The sequence below is a fragment of the Polypterus senegalus genome, chromosome 10, assembly GCF_016835505.1.
Source record: "Polypterus senegalus isolate Bchr_013 chromosome 10, ASM1683550v1, whole genome shotgun sequence".
Lineage (NCBI taxonomy): Eukaryota > Metazoa > Chordata > Cladistia > Polypteriformes > Polypteridae > Polypterus > Polypterus senegalus.
Genome location: NC_053163.1, coordinates 115,990,974 through 116,013,693, shown reverse-complemented (window position 1 = coordinate 116,013,693; position 22,720 = coordinate 115,990,974). Strand labels below are relative to the sequence as shown.

The following is a 22,720-nucleotide window of genomic DNA, read 5'->3' as shown; positions in this document are numbered from 1 at the left end:
CAGTCTCATAAAATTTAATTAATGAACTTGTATCACATTAGCACCATTTATATATGATCCCACTTATCTATTGCCCTTTGCAATTCCTTACAACCCCAAGTCCCTTTCAGATAATAATGGGCTCTGTTGCAACACAAAATTATATTTGTATATATAAATGATAATGATAATGAGATGGTATTGATTCTGCTTTGTAAGCTGCTTAAAAACAATAAAAATCTTTAGTTTCTAGCCATCTTGCTACAATAAGTATTTAAAGAAGCTAAGTAACACAAGTTAATTTAGAAGACACTTTAAATCACTTTTTAAATCAATCTTTTTCTAACCCACTTATACCAGTTTACCGTCGCAGAGTGCCAATGTCTATCCTTGGCCAGGAACAAGTCCGTCACAGGATTCACTCACATACTGGACCAGTTGATAGACATCAGTCAGAGTCACCAGTTTGCTTTGGTGATGTGGATAGAAGTGCAAAGTCCCCAGAGAATCCATGGAAATATGTGGAGAAGACATCAAAGCTGAGATCTGAACCTGGAACTGTTGCTGTGAGACAACAATGCTAATTTCTATAGCATTGAATTACGTCCAAGTTAGACAGTGAATTTCAAGCCCAACTTCATATAAAATGGAAATTTAAAACACAGCCATACAAATAACGTAGATGTAGTAAAAATAAAACATTAATAAGTGGACTTGTGGGAAAAACACTCATACTGTTCGCATAAGTGCTGTTTTTCTTGTAACACATTAAAGGTAAACATTTCTTTGTGTTTTTAAATAGTTTTCAATGAGATAACAACTAATCCATAAACAGGACAGCAGCTTACATTCTATCTTATTCACATGATTTTTTTTTGTCTCAGTACTGACTTATTCCAGATGGAACTGAGAAATTGGCTAGATACCTAGTGAAGTGATGTAACAGTTAATCAGTACAAATTTCAAATATTTAACAGAACTCTGACGTCAGATGGGATATATATGTAAGAGCCTTGAAATGAGGCAGGAGCACAAAGATAGGTTTGCTACAATTGATTGAGAAGTCCGAAAAGGGGGAACAGAAAAACTGCATTTCAGCTGCCCTTAGGCTCCAAAGAATTTCCAGCTTTACTTCTTCAAGATGCATACAGAGACAATCACCTTTCAGATTGTAGTTGTGTGCATTGCATTGCTAATGGTCAGCCAGCAGGTACTGTGCAAACTTTATACCCAATATTTATGTCTGTGTGTGTGGATGCTTTATTAGTGCTGATATAATTAGACCTTATTTGCTGTTATTATTATATCTAAAAATTCTAGCGCAGGGAAATTTATTAGTAATACCTAATTCAAGTGTGCTCATTTCTTATAGTTTTCTTACCTTCTAAATAAAATGGGATTTACCACACTCTAAATTTATTTTAACATTATACCATTCCATATTGACTTTATTTTTAAACTAGGACACTGTAAAAAAAGTTAACTTAATTACCTGAATAATGCTCGCACTGGAAAAAACTAGAATAATAGAAATGAATGTCATTATTATAGGAAGATACTGCCTGGACTTTGGAGCACTTTATGCAAAATATAAATTCATGTTTAAATTGAATTTTTAACAACTTATTACATTGTTATTGGAAATATTATTATGCAGTGATATAAGATAAACACACGCATACACATATATTTCAACTCTGCTTATCCAGTTTGGAGGTCACAAGTATTCATATACACTCATATATATATATATATATATATATATATATATATAAAACAGGTAAAGAGTAAAGGTTATTGTCACAAGTATGTGTATGCAGTAGATATGGGGATAACCTTTACAAGTATTCATATACATTCATAAATATATCAAAGGTAAAGAGTAAAGGGTATGGTGACAAGTGTTCACATTCAGTAAATGTTGGTATAGCCTGTGATGCAGCTCTTCATTTACTCCATATCTAAGTACCATATATACACAGTGTGATGGAGTCCATTACAGCCGGGTCAATTAGTTATTTGATTAAATTTGCGCTCAAGTACAGGTATATGCTTTAGGTATTGTGAAAGATTTGTGCTGTTTCTTTAGTTTCATTTTGTGCTAATAATTCCAAAAATAGTTTCAAAAAGCAGCATCATGTAAGGTTTCTTCATTTTTGTAGATGAAACAGCTCAGCTGGTAGCTTTTAGTTTAAAACGGTGATTTCGTCTTTTTGCTGTTTTACAATCAATTAACTTCAAATGTTGCGTTTTCCTTTGAATTGTATTGAGCTCATCTTATAGAAATTATTTTGTGGTAATGAATTATATTATAAATTAGTGTACTGTCATTTATGAACAATGTTAATTTTCTAGTCTTTACAAATCTGAGCCTGTAAATTTGCAGTATTAGTGTTTGTGCCTTGTATTTGTATCATGTTGTTGGTGTCAATGAGACCTTGAAATGCCAGTGTCATGTTGTAAAATAACTGTGGGGTACAAACTGTACTCAAGTGTGTGATTTTTAGCTTGGTAAAGAAAAAAGTTAAGACCATGCTGAAAAATAAAAATGTCAGAAAAATAGCATTTAATCTAAAGAACCGCTCATTATAATGAAGGTTGGTCATTTCACTATTCTAATTTTCTTCTCTTTATCTGGCTCATGTTGTCTTATCAAATTCATATTTATTTCAAGAAAAAACTAGACACCCAATTGAAAAATATGTAAAATATGCTCAGGCAGCAAACATGACTGAATAACAATGGCATTCAATGAGAGGTTTTAATACAATGTAGTAAAGCAAAAAATATACAGCTCTTACTTATAAAAGACGCACTAAAAATTGCACATTTCTAAAATCTCTTTTCTTTTTGCTTTATCTTTCCTCTGAGTTGTGTTCATGCTAAGGTTGCTCACAAGGTCAGTGCTAACACAGACTTTGATCTTCTACTCTTCACCTCCATACTTTAGTTTTGCCGGCCAGGTGCCACTGGTGAGGCTTGTGCTTGCTTCATGAATTCATTGATTTGAATGCAATGATAAAAGGCCACTGCTGAGTAGAAGATACCACTTGTATGTTCTCAGATTGTCAAAAGGCAGCGTTTTATTGTGAGGAACTATTTTTTTTTATAACCTAAAAGCCAATATTCCTTTAAAAGGGAAGACCCTATTCTCATTGGTTATTGCTATTCATTAGCTGTTTCCATACAGTAGTATTAAGTTTTAAGTGCTTAAATTTGGACAACTATTACAAATACAGTATTACTCAAAAGCAAAATATATTGCTATTTTTCTCCAGATTTCATCTATTCCAATCCAGTCTGAGCTATCCAAATCCAGATCAGAAAGCCTGAAGGTTCTACACAGGATGGCACGCATGACCCCCCTCTGGAGATCAATGGGCAGCAAGCCTCATGGGGCATATTGCCATGACCACCATGAATGTTCCACTAAGATGTGCAGGTAAGTGCTAAATAAATTACATTAAAATTAAGGCACTTTTTGGTTCTTTATGAGGTTGTAGGGTTCCTCATAGAGCCATTGTTTGACCAAACACTATTTCATTCTGGAAAGGGTTCTTTGCAAATGAAGTTAGTTCTTTGTGCTTTGAAAATTTTCCAAAGATGCAGAAAACAGGTGAAATCTTTAACGTATGGTAGACTACTTAGCAGCACACTAACAGATTAAGAAAACCGGACTTAACCTGTGTTATTTTATGCAGCAATTGTCCTTTTAAAATCAGAACACATTGACATTTCACAAAATTGTTACCATCTGTTCATGGTTATTTACTGTATGGAGCCTGTAACAGATCTAAATAAAAAAGGTTCTTACAGGAACCTTCATGTGAATGGGTCCTGTGTGAACCAAAAATGGATCACTAATGGAACCACTATGTCACCTTTATTTTTAAGAGTGTAGGTGTGTCAGCATAATCTTCAGCGAATTGCAATCCCATCCAGGGATGGATGAATGGATGGATGGACATTAGATAGATAGATAGATAGATAGATAGATAGATAGATAGATAGATAGATAGATAGATAGATAGATAGATAGATAGATACTTTATTAATCCCAAGGGGAAAATCACAAAGGAATTAGAATTATTATGTAGGTATGCACGTGAATGTGTGGTGTAACGGAGTAGCATCCTGTTCAGGGTAGGTTCTTGCCCTAGTCCCCACACTCCTGGGTGGGGTTTGGCCACTATAGTCTTTAAAAACATTAAGGCAATTGGATATATGTTACAGACAGTGTGTGGATGTGCTCATGAATGTGTCCTGTGGTGGTTTCAGTCCCACTGCAACCAACGAATCATGTTAGCTGGGTTGTGTTATAGTTTACTTGTTCACAAAGTAATTATTTTAGTAAGTGAAGTGTCAAGCATAAAGTCTAAAAGTAAAATAATGGTAATGTATAAGCTAAAGTCTCCCAATATTAAATAAATAAGGGAAACTAACATCTTTAGAATAGATAGATGAATTAGAAAATCAACATTTCATCCTCTACATTAATTTCTGACTCATTTTATATAAAGGAATAGTAACCCCATTACTAACCCCATGGGTTTTGTAATTGACATGTAGATTATGTAACACGAGTAACGTAATGTTTTTTTTTTTCATTGATGGCTTTCATTTTATTTATTGATGTACAACATTGGTCACTATTGGCTTGTATTTTATCAGATAATTTTTATCTTTGTTCTCCTTGAAGAGATTAAGAGGTAATTAGTACAAAAACATAGGGTAAGTAACATATTAAAAAATTTTTGGGTGGAGTATTCCTTTAGTTAATGACGTTTATAAAAGGTTCACATATCTGTAAGCACATCAGATTCACTTCTTAAAGGCTCAACTTTTTATGTTTTCAGTTCATTGGTTGCAACAAGCTCTTGCTCAGAGATTGGTTTGTATCTTTTAATAAACTAATTTCTTTTTAACTTTACAAAGCTGGGCACCCAGTTAAATTCCTATAAGGCCATAGAGGCCTCCATCTATCAAAGGTCTGTAATTATCATGTTACGGGTTACAGGAAGTCAGCACTTTTCCTGGTGGGAAACATGACTGATTAGGGCACCAGTCAACCTCAGGGTATACTCCTACACACACCAGCACTAACTCAGTTGTGAGCAACTAACCTGATACTCAAAATAAAGGCAGCACTTCATGAGCAATTAACCTGATACTTGAAACCAAGGCAAACCTTCAAGACTGGAATTAAGACACCTGCTACAATGGCATGAATTCCTAACTTTTATAGTATTTAAAATTGTTTGTGTTACTGAAACAGCTTACACCTTCTCATGTAAGACTCACTTATCAAAACCTGATAGTGATACCACAATTATGGGGCACACAAACACAAGACATTCCTTGATGACAAAATGTCAGACCCTTGTAACTCATAACTTCTTATTCAACTAACATTTCCAAAATATCATTAAGCTGATATTTGAAGAAGGTGGTTCAGTGGGTAACTTTGCCACATCAGTGTTTGTTCCAGTGTCTTGTGTTAAAATCCTGTTGTACTTTCTCACACTACCTATGTGGGCTTTTAACTCCTGGTGCTCTGACTTTCCTCCCACATCAGAAAGACATAACTGGCTGACTGGTGATTCCTAACTGGCTCCTGTGAGGGTATTGTGTGTGTCTGTGAGCCATGCTCAAGGCTCGTTCCTGCCATAAACCCTATGCTGGTGGAATAGGCTTTGACCCCCATGATCATGAATTGGGTTAAGCAGGTCTGCAGTTCTCATCTCCAATAACCTGTACCTTTGCATATTTGCAATTAAACCTCTTACAATATCCTCCATTATTTTTAAGCATTTCTTTTGTATCTCCTCTTCGTTTACTCTGTTCTGAGTCATGGAGTGATATGGACTTCAATGTTCAACTGCAGCTTTATTTGTTCACTCACTGGGTGAGGCTGAAGGTCACTGATGAGTTATTTTCTTTATGACATGTGTACATTTCCACAACTGCCACCTGAAGAATAAGATCTGTCACCCTCATCAAATCTGAAACTAGTCATTTGGATTTCGGTGGATGAGCACTAGTTAATATCATATTTTAAATATAAAAATAAATGAATACTTTATTTAGCTATGAGAACCTATTAAATAAAGCAGAACAATATAAATTAAACTAAATGAAGTAATTTTGATGTGCTAACCAGTCAAGCTTCAGATTGAGGATTTGGTTTGTGCTATTATAAACTGACATCATACACTCTAACTAACATCAACAAAATAGAACTCTAAACATTCTCAGATGGTCCTTAACATTTTATAGAGAAATGTCTCTGTGCTAGCTGAGATATTCCATAAATCAATCTCTCAAACGTCAACGCACTATACAGTATGTGATTTTTTTAAATTTGATATTGTTAATTAATTGTCTTTTCACATGATTTTTTGTTGGGCAGGGGAACATCAGAGCACAGGGTCAGCCATTGTATAGCACTCTGGAGCAATTGTTTAGGTTAAGGGCCTTGCTCAAGGATTCAACAGAGTAGGATCCCCTCTAGCCACAAAAGGATTTGAACCAGCAAACCTTCCAGACACCAGCACAGATCCTTAGTCATAGAACCACCACTCTGCCATCCCACATCACTGATTTCCCTAGATAATGGATGTGATCCACAATGGTCAATATCAGATTGTTGGCCAGAATTAATACTAATTACAAAAAGGACATGGCTTCAATGTTGCTGGAAGAAAGACTTGGCACCTCTGTCTTAAAGTTTTACTGTTCAACCATGACTTTCACTCAAGTAGTCTTCTGCTCTGTTCTCAGATGAATTCCATATGCATGTGTTGTTCATTTCTTTCTGCTTCCTACTGTCTAAGCTCCCAAGGTAAGCAGATGCTCACTACTGCCTATCTAATATGATTGAGGCTCCTGTCTGTGTCTGCCGATCTTTACATATTCCTCCATATCAGAAAACTCCAGGTAGATTGAGGGGTGCTTCAATCCTGCCTAGAAAATCTTCACCAAATCTGTGCACACAGGACCATATGGTCACTGATGATGAAATGGCGTAAGTGTGCATAATTATAACAAATTAATGTTTTATCATCCATATCAGCATGCACTCATCAGAAATTGACTGCTTTGCTGGAGTCCCCTAGATATAAGTGCTTGAATTTAAACTTTCTATAGAACTTCAGAAAGAATACAAGTCTAGATTAAATATTTGTCTAAGTATCACACAAAGTGTTCATTTATTGGGCCATATAATGGAATTGATTAGTTCTGCCTTGTACCTGAGGCTGCCATGATAGACTCCGGCCCCTAATTACTTTGAACAGGATTAGGAGAGTCTGAGAATGTTATGTTATGTTATGTTATTTGGATAATGTAGCCTTTGATTATTTGATGGAAGGACTCTCTGTAGTCATTATGAGCATTGAAATCTACCTGTCCATCACAGCGTTGCACTCTGGGGTGCTCTGATGTCACAAGAAATGAATCCTATAATATTACTGCCAATTCAGAAAATATTCAGACCCCTTCACTTTTTTCACATTTTGCTATGTTGCTTCTTTGTGCTGAAATCATTTACATTATTTACATCAAGCAACCCTCAATATCCTATAATGGCAAAGCAAAAACAAGGATTTAAGATATATTTGCAAATTTAATAAAAAATGTTTTTTGAAGTATATTTTAATTTTATTGATTTTTTTTTAAATCAAGTAACACTTCATACACATAACTCGAGTTTTACAAAAAGAAAAAAAAGAAAAAAGGTTTGAAACAAATCAACCCCCACCCCTGAGAAAGAGAGCTATATCAGCAGTGTAAAACTTTATGCTAGTAAAGACAAATGAATAGATAAAATAATAAACGAATAAAGATAAATGGAGTAAAAAATTTTATTATAAAATGTTATTAATTAGATCCTGCCAGGTTTTAAAAAAGTTTTGTACAGATTCTCTAAGTGAAATTTATTAAAATTAAAAAAACTGAAATATTACACCGACTCAAGTATTCACACCCTTTGCTATGAAACTTGAAATTTGTCTCAGGAACATTCGATTCTGTTTGTCACTGTTGCTACAGTGCATCCGGAAAGTATTCACAGCGCATCACTTTTTCCACATTTTGTTATGTTACAGCCTTATTCCAAAATGGATTAAATTCATTTTTTTCCTCAGAATTCTACACACAACACCCCATAATGACAACGTGAAAAAAGTTTACTTGAGGTTTTTGCAAATTTATTAAAAATAAAAAAACTGAGAAAGCACATGTACATAAGTATTCACAGCCTTTGCCATGAAGCTCAAAATTGAGCTCAGGTGCATCCTGTTTCCCCTGATCATCCTTGAGATGTTTCTGCAGCTTCATTGGAGTCCACCTGTGGTAAATTCAGTTGATTGGGCATGATTTGGAAAAGCACACACCTGTCTATAGAAGGTCCCACAGTTGACAGTTCATGTCAGAGCACAAACCAAGCATGAAGTCAAAGGAAATGTCTGTAGACCTCCGAGACAGGATTGTCTCGAGGCACAAATCTGGGGGAAGGTTACAGAAAAAATTCTGTTGCTTTGAAGGTCCCAATGAGCACAGTGGCCTCCATCATCCGTGGAAGAAGTTTGAAACCACCAGAACTCTTCCTAGAGCTGGCCGGCCATCTAAACTGAGCGATCAGGGGAGAAGGGCCTTAGTCAGAGAGGTGACCAAGAACCCGATGGTCACTCTGTTAGAGCTCCAGAGGTCGTCTGTGGAGAGAGGAGAACCTTCCGGAAGGACAACCATCTCTGCAGCAATCCACCAATCAGGCCTGTATGGTAGAGTGGCCAGACGGAAGCCACTCCTTAGTAAAAGGCACATGGCAGCCCGCCTGGAGTTTGCCAAAAGGCACCTGAAGGACTCTCAGACCATGAGAAACAAAATTCTCTGGTCTGATGAGACAAAGATTGAACTCTTTGGTGTGAATGCCAGACGTCACGTTTGGAGGAAACCAGGTACTGCTCATCACCAGGCCAATACCATCCCTACAGTGAAGCATGGTGGTGGCAGCATCATGCTGTGGGGATGTTTTTCAGCGGCAGGAACTGGGAGACTAGCCAGGATAAAGGGAAAGATGACTGCAGCAATGTACAGAGACATCCTGGATGAAAACCTGCTCCAGAGCGCTCTTGACCTTAGACTGGGGCAATGGTTCATCTTTCAGCAGGACAACGACCCTAAGCACACAAGCAAAATATCAAAGGAGTGGCTTCAGGACAACTCTGTGAATGTCCTTGAGTGGCCCAGCCAGAGCGCAGACTTGAATCCGATTGAACATCTCTGGAGAGATCCTAAAATGGCTGTGCACCGACGCTTCCCATCCAACCTGATGGAGCTTGAGACGTGCTGCAAAGAGGAATGGGTGAAACTGGCCAAGGATAGTTGTGCCAAGCTTGCGGCATCATATTCAAAAAGACTTGAGGCTGTAATTGCTGCCAAAGGTGCATCAACAAAGTATTGAGCAAAGGCTGTGAATACTTATGTACATGTGATTTCTCAGTGTTTTTATTTTTAATAAATTTGCAAAAACCTCAAGTAAACTTTTTTTCATGTTGTCATTATGGGGTGTTGTGTGTAGAATTCTGAGAAGAAAAATGAATTTAATCCATTTTGGAATAAGTCGGTAACATAACAAAATGTGGAAAAAGTGATGTGCTGTGAATACTTTCTGGATGCACTGCATGTTTCTCCATTTTATTTGGAGTCCACCAGTGTTCATTTCAATTGATTGGACAGGATTAGGAAAGATACACACCTGTCTATAGAAGGTCACACAGCTGATAGTGTACAGTGGTGTGAAAAACTATTTGCCCCCTTCCTGATTTCTTATTCTTTTGCATGTTTGTCACACAAAATGTTTCTGATCATCAAACACATTTAACCATTAGTCAAATATAACACAAGTAAACACAAAATACAGTTTTTAAATGATGGTTTTTATTATTTAGGGAGAAAAAAAATCCAAACCTACATGGCCCTGTGTGAAAAAGTAATTGCCCCTGAACCTAATAACTGGTTGGGCCACCCTTAGCAGCAATAACTGCAATCAAGCGTTTGTGATAACTTGCAATGAGTCTTTTACAGCGCTCTGGAGGAATTTTGGCCCACTCATCTTTGCAGAATTGTTGTAATTCAGCTTTATTTGAGGGTTTTCTAGCATGAACCGCCTTTTTAAGGTCATGCCATAGCATCTCAATTGGATTCAGGTCAGGACTTTGACTAGGCCACTCCAAAGTCTTCATTTTGTTTTTCTTCAGCCATTCAGAGGTGGATTTGCTGGTGTGTTTTGGGTCATTGTCCTGTTGCAGCACCCAAGATTGCTTCAGCTTGAGTTGACGAACAGATGACCGGACATTCTCCTTCAGGATTTTTTGGTAGAGAGTAGAATTCATGGTTCCATCTATCACAGCAAGCCTTCCAGGTCCTGAAGCAGCAAAACAACCCCAGACCATCACACTACCACCATCATATTTTACTGTTGGTATGATGTTCTTTTTCTGAAATGCCACAAGGTATTTTTCCAAAAGTCTTGGCAATCATTGAGATGTTTCTTAGCAAAATTGAGACGAGCCCTAATGTTCTTTTTGCTTAACAGTGGTTTGTGTCTTGAAAATCTGCCATGCAGGCCGTTTTTGCCCAGTCTCTTTCCTATGGTGGAGTCGTGAACACTGACCTTAATTGAGGCAAGTGAGGCCTGCAGTTCTTTAGACGTTGTCCTGGGGTCTTTTGTGACCTCTCGGATGAGTTGTCTCTGCGCTTTTGGGGTCATTTTGGTCGGCCGGCCACTCCTGGGAAGGTTCACCACTGTTCCATGTTTTTGCCATTTGTGGATAATGGCTCTCACTGTGGTTCGCTGGAGTCCTGAAGCTTTAGAAATGGCTTTATAACCTTTACCAGACTGATAGATCTCAATTACTTCTGTTCTCATTTGTTCCTGAATTTCTTTGGATTTTGGCATGATGTCTAGCTTTTGAGGTGCTTTTGGTCTACTTCTCTGTGTCAGGCAGCTCCTATTTAAGTGATTTCTTGATTGAAACAGGTGTGGCAGTAATCAGGCCTGGGGGTGGCTACGGAAATTGAACTCAGGTGTGATACACCACAGTTAGGTTATTTTTTAACAAGGGGCAATTACTTTTTCACACAGGGCCATGTAGGTTTGGATTTTTTTTCTCTCTAATAATAAAAACCATCATTTAAAAACTGCATTTTGTGTTTACTTGTGTTATATTTGACTAATGGTTAAATGTGTTTGATGATCAGAAACATTTTGTGTGACAAACATGCAAAAGAATAAGAAATCAGGAAGGGGGCAAATAGTTTTTCACACCACTGTATATCAGAGCAAAAAACAAGACAGAAGGAATTGCCTACAGAACAAAGAAACAGGATTTTATCAAGGCACAGATCTGGGGAAGGCTACAAAATTCCTGAAACATTGAAGGTTCACAAGAGCACAGTTGCCTTCATATTCTTAAATGGAGAAAGTTTGGAACAACCACGATTCTTCCCAGAGCTAGCCTCCCTGCCAAACTGAGACATCATAGGAGAATCGCAGTAGAGGTGACCAAGAACCTGGTGGACACCATGGCTATATTCCAAAGAACCTGTGTGTAGATGGGAGAAAATTCCACAAGGACAAATGATCACTGCAACATTCCACCAATCTGGGTTCTGTGACATAGTGGTCACACATAAGAGTTAGCAAAAAGGCACCTAAAGGATTCTTAGACTTCTCTGGTCTGATGAAACAAAGATTAGCATCTGAAGAAAACCTGGCACCTCTGCAATGTCATTCCAACGGTAGAGGATGGTGGTGGTAGCAGCATCATGCAGTGGATCTGTTTTTCAGTACAAAGGGAGTGTGGGACTAGACAGAAATCTAAACAGAGCAAAGTACAGAGATATCCTAAATGAAAACCTGAGCACTCTGGACCTCAGACCCTCCAAAAGGATAATGACCCTAAGCACAAAGCAAATTCAGCAGAAGTACTCAATGTTGCTGGACATGGGAAAAAAATTAATTTCAGCAATTTCATCACAAGGCTGCAACATGACACGATGGGAAAAAGATGAAAGAGTCTCAATACTTTCTGAATCTACTGCATGTAACATTTTGTTAGCTGAAGCAAAGAACATGGAATGTTTGTTATGCAGTGTTTACTATGTTACCATATACTGTTGCTGGATATAATGTTGTTTTGGTGTTACTTATTGCATATTTTTGTGTCTATTCAGTTTATCTATTTCTATACTGTCTATATGACTGTAACACTCAGACAGACTCCTAGCAATCATGCTGCTTGGCAAAAAAATCTTTAATTCGTTCATTTATTGCAAACTGTTAGAAGAGCTTCCTATATAAATCCAAATCAGTTCATCTCACTTGTTTCCAGTCAAAAACAAATAACATCTGCAAATGTATTCACTTTGAATATAGCCGTCTATCTCTCTTGATGTATGACATCCAAACATTTGTTTGTTATTAAGATAATTCTTCTCAGATGAATCCAGAATTGAGTGTAAGGGTTGGGTGATTGGTGTCTTATTCTTCTTCATATTCGTCTTATACACAGTATGACAACCAGATCAGGTAAAACAAGCTAAAATGGGCTTCTGATCATGTCAGACTTGAAGTTGAGATCATGACAAGAACGTGAATGCTAAAAATCACACAAAATAATATGAAAATTTTGAAATGACAAGCGACTCATTCATTGGTTAGCACTTCCGCCTCATGCCTCAAAAGTTCCGAATCCCAGCCCACTGAACGTCGGTGTGATGTCTGCACAGTCTCCGTGTGTCTACGTGGGTTTTCCTTGGTGTACTTTGTTTTATGCCCCAAACCCCTAAAGACAAGTGTCATAGGTTACTTCATAATTCCAAATTAGTCCTATGTTAGTGTGTTTATGTGTGAGTGGGCACAATGTGAGTGTAACTGTCTTTATACTTTTGCCCTGCAATGACCTGATGCCTCAACCAGGGCTTGATCCTGCCAAGTACCCAGTGCTGGTAGTATAGATACCCAGTGCTCTTAAACTGAATTACGGGGTTACAAAAGGGATGGATGGATTTGGTGTTCTTAGGCATGCTTCTGGTGTCCAAGATGCATTTGATATTAATTCAGAGCGAACAACAACAACAACAACAACATTTATTTATATAGCACATTTTCATACAAACAGTAGCTCAAAGTGCTTTACATATTAAAGAATAGAAAAATGAAAGACATAATTATAAAACAAAATAAATCAACATTAACATCGAATAAGAGTAAGGTTCAATGGCCAGGGGGGGCAGAAAAAAAAAAACTCCAGACGGCTGGAGAAAAAATAAAATCTGTAGGGATTCCAGACCATGATACCGCCCAGTCCCCTCTGAACGCACAATTAAACATTATGTGAGTCATGGCTATGTCTTTTTATCATTCTTTTCCAACTCATTCATGAAGCTAAATTTCATCTCTTAGATAAAACTTAAGAAACTAAAACAGTTGCTAATCACATTTTTAATTACTGAATTAATTAATTACTTTCTACTTTTGATTAAATTTAAAAGCATTATCATATTATGTAATCAATAGTGTATAATCACTGCCTAATACTTAAACATTAATAATGTAGCTAGCATAAGGAGAACACACTGAAAAAAAAAAAAAAAACACCTGATCACTTTCAATTTGACATAAGTCCTTGTATTGATAAACATGTGTGCTTTGTGTGAAGTATAACACTTCCATGAAATAACACCTTATATTGTCTAACTTTGGTATTAAGGAAAGCTACATAGCAAACCTCATAGTATTTAAACCTTGAAAAATACACTAGAAATTCAAGTCCAGCTTTGTAACCAACACATGAAGACACATTAACCAATTTAATGCAAACATCTCACTTTCATTTATGTCCATTCCCTTCATCCATTTGGTCATTTTCTATAGTGACACGTTTTTAGAAATGCTTCCAAGAAGCCAGAGACCACTGAAGCACTAACAAGTGAGCAGCAGGAGGCAGCACTGAACAGGATGGTAAGCAGGTGGAAAAACCAACCAACAAACTTAGAAGAATGAAAGTCACAGTTGTGAAACTCTGTAATAAACAGCTTGTGACTAGAAAATGACTTCCACAAAAACACAGAGAGAACATGAAAACTTCATTCAGAAGAGACTCAAGCAAATTGAAACTATGTGTAGAACCACCATGCCATTTGCTACTACTGAACTCACCAAACCAAACACATGTAAATATTTTATGTTTCCACAGTAAAACTTCTTACTTTTTTATTTAAAATGTAATAAACCTAATAAACCTAGTTTATATAATGTATTTTTTTCAGCCTTTTTTCAATAATGTTCACTAGCCTCATTACAATTACAACCACAGGATATGGAGTAATTCCACAGATTTACAGTTAATGCTTCAAACTTGTTTATAACAAAAACCACATTTAATCTAATATTGTGCACATTTAATTTATTATTACCTTCTTCTGTTGATGAATTGTGGCTGAAAGAAGGGTGACAGGTAATATTGAAGTAATTCAAAATTGAAAATAATTTTTTGCAGGTTTATAGTGTCATAACAGTTCAGTTTTTGCTTTCATGTGTTAATCAAATTTCAAAATGTCCAGAAATACTAAGGCAATTTGCAGAGGCCATATGGGGGAAACGGTTTATTTCGACGTGTAGTTCGTAAAAACTCAATTTGATTATAGTTTAAAAAGAGAAAAACTTAACTGTTACATACCTAACATTTTGCGTTTTGAACTTATATTTAATGTAAAGGGACTATATCTGAAGATATATGCGACTCCAGTGATGTACAATGCTCCATAATGCAAAACAATACACACATACTATATACTTTAAGAAACATGAAATACGGAAGAACTCGAGATGAATATTCCACTGCTTACTGGTATGAGTAGTAAGTAGTAGTAGTTGTTGTTGTAGTAATAGTAGTAGTGGCAAGAGTAATGTTTTGCTGCCATCTGCTGACAAGGAATGAAAATGTCAAACTATTTCTTGATCTGGTATTTTTCTCAGCAGGGTGGCGCAGTGATTAGCGCTGCCACTTCACAGAAGCAGAGTGTGTAGTTCAAATCCTGGACAGTCTCCAGGTGTGTATAAATTCCTGTGCTGCATTTTGTATTTCCCTGGGGGACACGTTTTTCTTGTAAATCTTGACGAAATGTTGTTAATTGGGGATGTATATGTGACTATTGCTCCCAGGACCATGAACATAAATTAAATAAATGGAGCTGATAGTTGAAGAGTGGATTTTTTCTGTGTTGTGGGGTAGCAGTATATTGATGTATGTGGGATAAAGCAAATGTATTATAATTATTATATAAAGTGTACCCTGCATTTGACAGGATGTGACTGATATACATAGCCCAACTTATGTTTTGCCCTTGTTTAGCGACAGTTGTACAGTCAGCGTATATGTTACAAATCATTTGTGTGGTGCGGCATGGTGGGCCACTTATTAGTACTGGTATATAACGGTTTCGGAGTCCAAACTCGGGCACCGTCTACGTTCAGGTTGTCTTGGTCTGTTAGTGTCCTACTATACAATAAACACTTCTGTTTTGTCCATATGTTAGGAACTTTAAAAAAAAAAAAACCCGCAAATTGTATATGCAAAGAACCCTTCACAGACCACGAAACCCAGTAAAGTGCCATTACAGGACCAGTATTTTTAAGAGTGTATCCCAACAGAGTCGGGCGCAAAACAAGGATTCTGGATGGAAATAAAAACACACGCCTTTAAGGTGTAGAAGGACTATTGGAGTTCCTTTAAAAAAAATCGTGCACTGACCTGCGGAGAACGTACAATATATGCATAACCTGTGTTGGTATATGCAACCGGAGTCCTTCTAAAATCACATCTGTGCATATTCACCAATCACAGAGTGACGGGTCTGACGGAGTCTGTGCTCTCGCGGGTTTTCTCCAGCTACTCCAGATCCTCCCGCGTCTCTCGGACACGCGCAATTGGTTTCTCAAACACTCCTCGACTGCGACACACTTCGAGTCTGGAGAAAGCGCGCTCAAAATGTGTACACGATGGTTTGACTCACAGTTCTAGTGTCTCCGGATTTACTTCGACTTCTTTATTGTTAATCAGTTACATGTAATCGAGGCCATTGCCTAATCACTTAGATCATTGCCAGCATTTTAAATCAAAAGATCTAATGTTTTAGTAGTAGTAATATCAGTATGCACCTCTATAAGTCATAAGAAAAATTTGTAAGAATGGCAATGTATCAACAGTCTCACATCATTATAAACACGAATCACAGAAAACTCCAAATAACTGATTAGAGCGAAATTTGAATGCATAAGTGGCCATCAGTTGACTCAGAGATCAATAAACGGCAGTCACTTCGTGCACTCAGGATAAAACTTGAGAAGTTCATAAGGAAGGTCATCCTTACCTTAGCTGAAAGCTTTGATGGTGCCTCACACTTTCCAGGACATCGAGATGAGCTCTTGTCAAGTCTCTTTATGGAGTTTGCACGTTCTCCGCGGGGCTTCAGCTTTTCAACGGGTGGGAGGTTGATTGGAAACTCAAATTTGAGGTGAGGCCTAAATCAGCATTCTATACCATGGCACTCCATCCATTTCTGCCTTGCTGCCGACACTGGCTAGATAGGCTTTGACCCCGAGTTAAAAAAATGGACTGACAAACAGACTGTGGTTGGAGGTTTATCGTGCCATTTTGGTGAGACTGTGTCGTCTATTTAAAATATGTCTAGCTGTGACACAAAAACATTTTTTTTTTCCTAATGTTGTTCTGCTTTTTTTTTCTCAACAGCAATGGACACTGTTCGCTTAGCCAGCCACACAAATTATAGAAGACTCCCGGTGAAGACAAGACCGACAGTTCGCGGGCTGCATTCCCAATGGCTTCATTCCTTGAAATCCTTTAATGTAGCTGTAGTGCATACTATACGCTGAAGATCTGCCTGCCTGCGACTTGACTACAAGGACTTCGACTGAAGGACCTCGAAAGCAGAGGAACACGACTGACCTGATGGGCACATGATGAAAAGAAATCTCCTCATTTTATTGGCAATGTCGGGTGTATAATCGATTTCAATCTGCTCGCTCCCTAAACCTTATAGTTTAAATTTGGCGGGCAAATTGTCAGCGGGAACTCCGCCTATACCCGCGAGAAGTCTTCTCGTTTTACAGCTTGATCTTTCAGTTAAAGGCAGTCGGATGCTGTCCACCGCAAAAAAAGCGATGCTACTTTGCAAATATACTTGACTTTATTGAAATCTTAGACCTGCTTGTTATAACATGAATATTTCAACAATAGCAATTAACACATAACAACGAAGGTAATGTGTTAAAGACATAGCTGGATTTGGAGGTCTAAAATACCATATAACATCCAAACGACTTAGTTGTTAATCAGTACTTGATGACATATCAGATACATGTTTTTGTGTAGGTGGTTAAAATATTCAAAATGAAAGATGCGACATAGATTATGGGCCGATAGAAATAATTAGATATACATAACATGCATCCTAATCACTCAAATAGTAGCTGTAATTTAAATGGAATTAAAGAACCTGTATTTTCAGCGCTGGACAGATTTCCTTATTTGGAATTTTTAAAAATTGAGACGAGTCATGAGCTTGCGATGTGTGCGTCAAGATAGCGGCATTTGAGTTTAGTGGAAGCGAGACGGCACCATTCGCGACATCTGATATGTGACTCCGTCTACGAAGTGTTGTGACTAAACAGCCAGCGGGAGTCACGACGGCCTTACTCAGCCGGTTTGAGACGCCGAAGGACTGCTCGTTTTTTTCTCGTTTGTGTTGACCACTTATTGCCGTAAGCTGTAAACAGAAATTTGAATTTGATTAACCTTTCTGAAATGAAACGCAAACTTAAGATGTCTTTGGAGGGAAAAAAACGAGATGTTTGATTCGTTGTCTAGTTGTAACTATAATTTTAAATCCTTTATAAAATATTGTATTCCTCCTTTATGATTTGTTTTTGCAAATACATTTGCTGTATGACATATATAGTGATTTGTGTTTAAGTGGAAATAGTAATTGCATGTAAAGCAGGGACTGAGTTCATCCCAAAGGCCAATATTCACCAGTTTATTTATTTTTCTACATGTGCCTTTTCCATTTATGTTCAAGCCAAAAACATGTGTTTAGATGGTACCTATTCATCCGTTTTCTTAATGGCTGTGCTATTTCAGAGTCATGATTGGCTGTGCTTATTCTAGCAGAAGTGGGTGCAAAGCGGGGGTGTTATGAACATATATGGGCCCCTTGGGCACAAAGTCTGATTGTCACGGATGTCCTCGTTTCAAATCAGATGGGACATTGAATTCCACTTGGCACAGATATCATGGGCCGCATGGCGAAAGCCATGTGAGTACCGTTATCCGATGCATCTTTTTACCGAAAAATGGTGCGCTAACGGGACAGAACAGGTCCCCCCTAATCCAGTTCAGAAGCTTTGGTTGAATCAGCCCTACGGGTCTCCAATCCATCAGACTGCCAGCACTGGCTCACAGGGCACATTCGCAGTATCCCCAGGCATACCTCTTTGGGGATGTGGGAAGAAAAATTGTCGTCTGATTAAATCAAAAGCCGATGTACACACCTTTGATTGTGCTTGGCTAAAACCTTTAAATTCATACAAACTGACCGTTACCCACGGATGATTTATACTTTTGCTGCATGTGTTCCAAGGATAATTGGAGAATATTTATGTCTGGCAAATAAAGAGAATCGTGTAACAGGTTTTGTTTAACGATAATGTCATAAAAGAAAGAAAGAAAGAAAGAAAGAAAGAAAGAAAGAAAGAAAGAAAGAAAGAAAGAATTGGAACCACAAAGACGATAGGCTGAAAATTATCCAATTCTGGAAATACTGATTGCAATAGATAAATAAGTTGAGTAGCGAAAAGAGATGTCAAACCCCTCAAATGTCTCGTGTAAGTAAAAAGAAAGAGAGTCGAAAACGTGTTAACGGCCCAAACTATGAAGAGATGCCCCCGACATTCCAAGGTACTGTATGTTGTGAACATGTTTAGGTTATGAAAATGAGTTCCCGGTCAGAGTTATGAATTTCCTTAAAGGTCACTTAAATATAAACTATTTCTTAATGATTCCGTGCAGTTCACCTATTTCCTCGAATGATCTTGCGCATAAGGATGTGAAAGTTATACACTTAATTATTAAGACGTATTTCTTATTTTTAGCAGTTTTTTCATCCAGTAAATTCTCAACTTTTTCATCTGAATAAGATTGCGGCAAAAGTCACGTACAGAAAGGCATACGTTTTCAGTTAATCAGTGTAAAGCTGAATTGACGTACACGATGTCGTAATCTGCCTCTAGATAGTACGTCGACCCGTTTTAAGTAATACAGCGAGCTGAATCAACTAGTTTCAGGTCTCTGCAATTTACATATCCCACACTTACTGTTTTTTGGTAAAGCATTTTATGATGACGTTAATTGCGGATGAATGACACTAAGCAGAAAAAGACTTATGGTCAACCTAAAATGAGCTGCACACGATACATTGTAATTGGGATGTGGTGTATGTTTCGTATAAGAGAAGTAGTAATAACCTACACATCAAAAATTCTTTCTGTCACAATTCGAATCCTTCGGTTACAGGGGGTATTCCACAAGTATTCCGCAAGCAGCAGACGCATTTGCCTGCATAACCTGGACGCCAATTAGTTTTGGATTGTAAACGCACGCGCCCTTGCTCAAACTGCATTAATTATACAAGCATGAAGTTAAGATGTACATCCTCAGCCTGTGACAAATAAGTTACACGATGATGAAAGTCCAGCAATCACGACATGCAGATGGCAGCCCACACTATAAAAAATCAAGGTGCCAAAGATTTCTGTTTTGTCCATATATTAAGAATCTTTTCAAAACCCAAAGAACCAATTTTATATGTAAAGACGCCTTTCCAGAATGAAATGGGTATTTTTAAAGCAATGGTTCTACGAGGAACCATTTAGCTCAATAAAGTTGTGTAGTGTGCAAACAACCATTATTTTTAAGAGTGCATGCAGCTGTATAAGCGCTGTTGTGGCTGGCAACACCACATTTTTAGTATTCTACGGATAACCATTCGACATTTTGTACGGCGTATTGTGAAACAAAGGACAAAATCGTACATCATTTCTCCATCCATATTCAGAACAGCATAAGCAATAACCGAATGTTTGGATACTCCATAAGGAAGCTCCCCCATACTCGAAAAACATGTACATGTTGGGCTTGATTAGCATGATAAATTAACCGTGCAGTGTCAGTGTGCCACATGAACTAGGGCTTTATTTAGGGCTGCTCCCACTTTGTCCTCATAATGCCGGGATAAACTTCGACTTCTGAGATTTTATATTTATGGAATTCAGCCGGCTCAATTTTCTTAGACGATAAGCACTCTTTTCACTTTTCCATAAGACTCTGAGCTATCTGTACTGACGGCCTTTTTTACTCGCGCAGATGACCGCTTAACTTTCTGTGTGATCGCTTCTTGTGTCGATTTTTGCCCGTTCTTAAGCTAGTTAAGGTTCGTTCTGGAAGTTCCTAAAGCTAAAGATCTGCGCCTACGTTGCTCTGTCCAGCGTACGGGGTGGGCATTGTAATGGACTGGCATGTTCTTGCCTTGAGTCTATTGCTGCCGGTATTCCTTCTGGATCTCAGCGAGTTTTTTGTGGAAAATAAAGTTCAGAAAATGGGTCCTGCTTGAACATTGCAGTTATAATAATAATAATAATAATAATAATAATAATAATAATAATAATAATAATAATAACAACACGTGTTGTTATTATAATTATTATTATTATTGGACTTGTAATTTGTATTTGTAAAAAAATATACTCGATGTGAAAAATGCGAGTCGTTTCCAGCACATTGGTGTTTGACACCACACTAGATGCTTTGGTACTTTTAATTATTAAAATAGTAAAATCGACTCATTGTCCATTTTCCGTATTTGTAGGAATTTGTCTAACCATGCAGAGCATTTCATATTCACGAATACTGGCAAACAAAGACAATAAGACATGGAAACATCAAATGTAATTTTTACTGAGATTATGAAAAGCGTTGGTAATGGCTTTAGTTAGGTGGCACTGGGTATTTGTGACATGATGTTATTTTATTTTGCACAGTGATATTTTTAGGAGCTTGCTTCTCCCCTTTAAGGCGATTCTCAAATTAGGAATAAGTCCGGCCTCTGAAAGCCCCGCTGGGCTGGTGCGCTTCTTAATGAACGGTAAACTACGACCCAGCTCTGCCGGAGCTCTCATTCCACCCGAGTAGACCCCTCTGTGCACTTTCTGAAATTTTGATGGTGTTAAACGGTTTTTTTTTTTATTTAATTTCTGCTAACTTGTGACTGTTTGTGAAATAATTTATTTTGCTTTGCTACTTTTATAAAAGGATTGTATGCTTGTATTTGTTGTGCTTGTATGTCTATTTTGGAATCTATTTTGTCTTCCAAATACTTTCGTTTTACAATTTGCTGGGTTCAGTAACCTTATTATATCATTAAAGCCAACTTTAAACATCCATTTTTTCCAGTGCATTCTTGGATAAATACAATGCTTTCCAAAAGAGACCCCTTCACTTTTCACACACTTTTCACTGCAGCCAGGTTTTTAACATTTCAGATCATTAAAATTTATTTTCCCCACATAAAGCAGCACTAAATACATTGGAATGACAAAGTGAAGACAAGATATTAGGAATTTTTGCAAATTTATTAGAAATACAAAGTTGACCCAAGTATTCAGACCCTTTTCTCACTGTGTTGAACTCCCCTGGCAGCGATTACAGCCTTCTTGAGTTTGATGTAACAAGCTAGCTTCATGCACCCAAATGTTTGGATTTTCTGTCATTCTTTTCTGCAGATCCACTCATGCTCAGGCAGGTTGGATGGAGACCATCAGTGGACAGCTATTTTCACATCTCCAGAGATATTCCATTGCATTCAACTCTGGTCTCTGCCTGGGCCACACAAGAACATTCAGAGGGCTGTCCCTAACCCTCTTCTGTGTTGCCTTTGTACCTAAGGTCGTTATTCTTTGGGTAGATGAACCTTAAGCCCAGTGCGAGGTCCAGTGTAGGTTTTCATTAAGGATATTGCTGTACTTTACTCCATTCAGCCTTTCCCAGTCCCTGCTGCTGACAAACAACCCCACAACATGATGCTGCCACTTCCATGCTTCACTGTTGGAATTGTATTACACAGCTGATGAGTGGTGTCTGCTTTCTTCGAGATCTGCCACTTAGAGTTGACGTCAAACAGTTCAATCTTGGTTTCATCAGACTAGGAAATCTTGTTTGTTATAGTCTAAAAATCATTTAGTTACCTTTTTGCAAACTTCAAGCAGGTTTTTGTTGTCTGGTGGCTCTGCCAAAAGGCCCATTAGTGGAGAATTGAAATAGTGGTTGTTCTTCCGGATGTTTCTCCCACATCCACACAAGTTCTTTGTAGCTTAGCCTCCTCTCTTACCAAGGATTTTTTTCTCCCGATTTCTCAGTTTGGCCAGGTGGCCAGATCTTGAAAGAGTTGTGGCTTTTCCAAACGTCTTCAATTTAAGAATTATAGAGGCCACTGTGCTCTTGGGAACTGTCAATGCAGCAGAATTTTTGTAGTCTCCTCTAGATTTGAGCCTTGGTAAAATACTGTATGAGTTCTGTAGGCAGCTCCTTCATCCTCTTCACTT

At 37.7% G+C, this 22,720-nt stretch overlaps 1 protein-coding gene across 1 annotated transcript; it reads left to right on the top strand.

The window, feature by feature from the left end:
* Positions 1–1,023: 1,023 nt before the first annotated feature.
* Positions 1,024–21,560, top strand: LOC120537439 (liver-expressed antimicrobial peptide 2-like). The gene is made up of 3 exons (XM_039766373.1): positions 1,024–1,189; positions 3,258–3,421; positions 16,797–21,560. Exons 1-3 carry the CDS (start codon positions 1,121–1,123, stop codon positions 16,834–16,836), a joined length of 273 nt encoding a protein of 90 aa, XP_039622307.1. The 5' UTR covers positions 1,024–1,120; the 3' UTR covers positions 16,837–21,560.
* Positions 21,561–22,720: the final 1,160 nt, after the last annotated feature.

Excerpts from the sequence above, each read along its gene's own strand:
- LOC120537439 (XM_039766373.1), top strand. The coding sequence starts at position 1,121 with ATGCATACAGAGACAATCACCTTTCAGATTGTAGTTGTGTGCATTGCA. Across the intron at positions 1,190-3,257 it reads TGCTAATGGTCAGCCAGCAG|ATTTCATCTATTCCAATCCA; the intron begins GTACTGTGCAAA and ends ATTTTTCTCCAG. Across the intron at positions 3,422-16,796 it reads TGTTCCACTAAGATGTGCAG|CAATGGACACTGTTCGCTTA; the intron begins GTAAGTGCTAAA and ends TTTTCTCAACAG.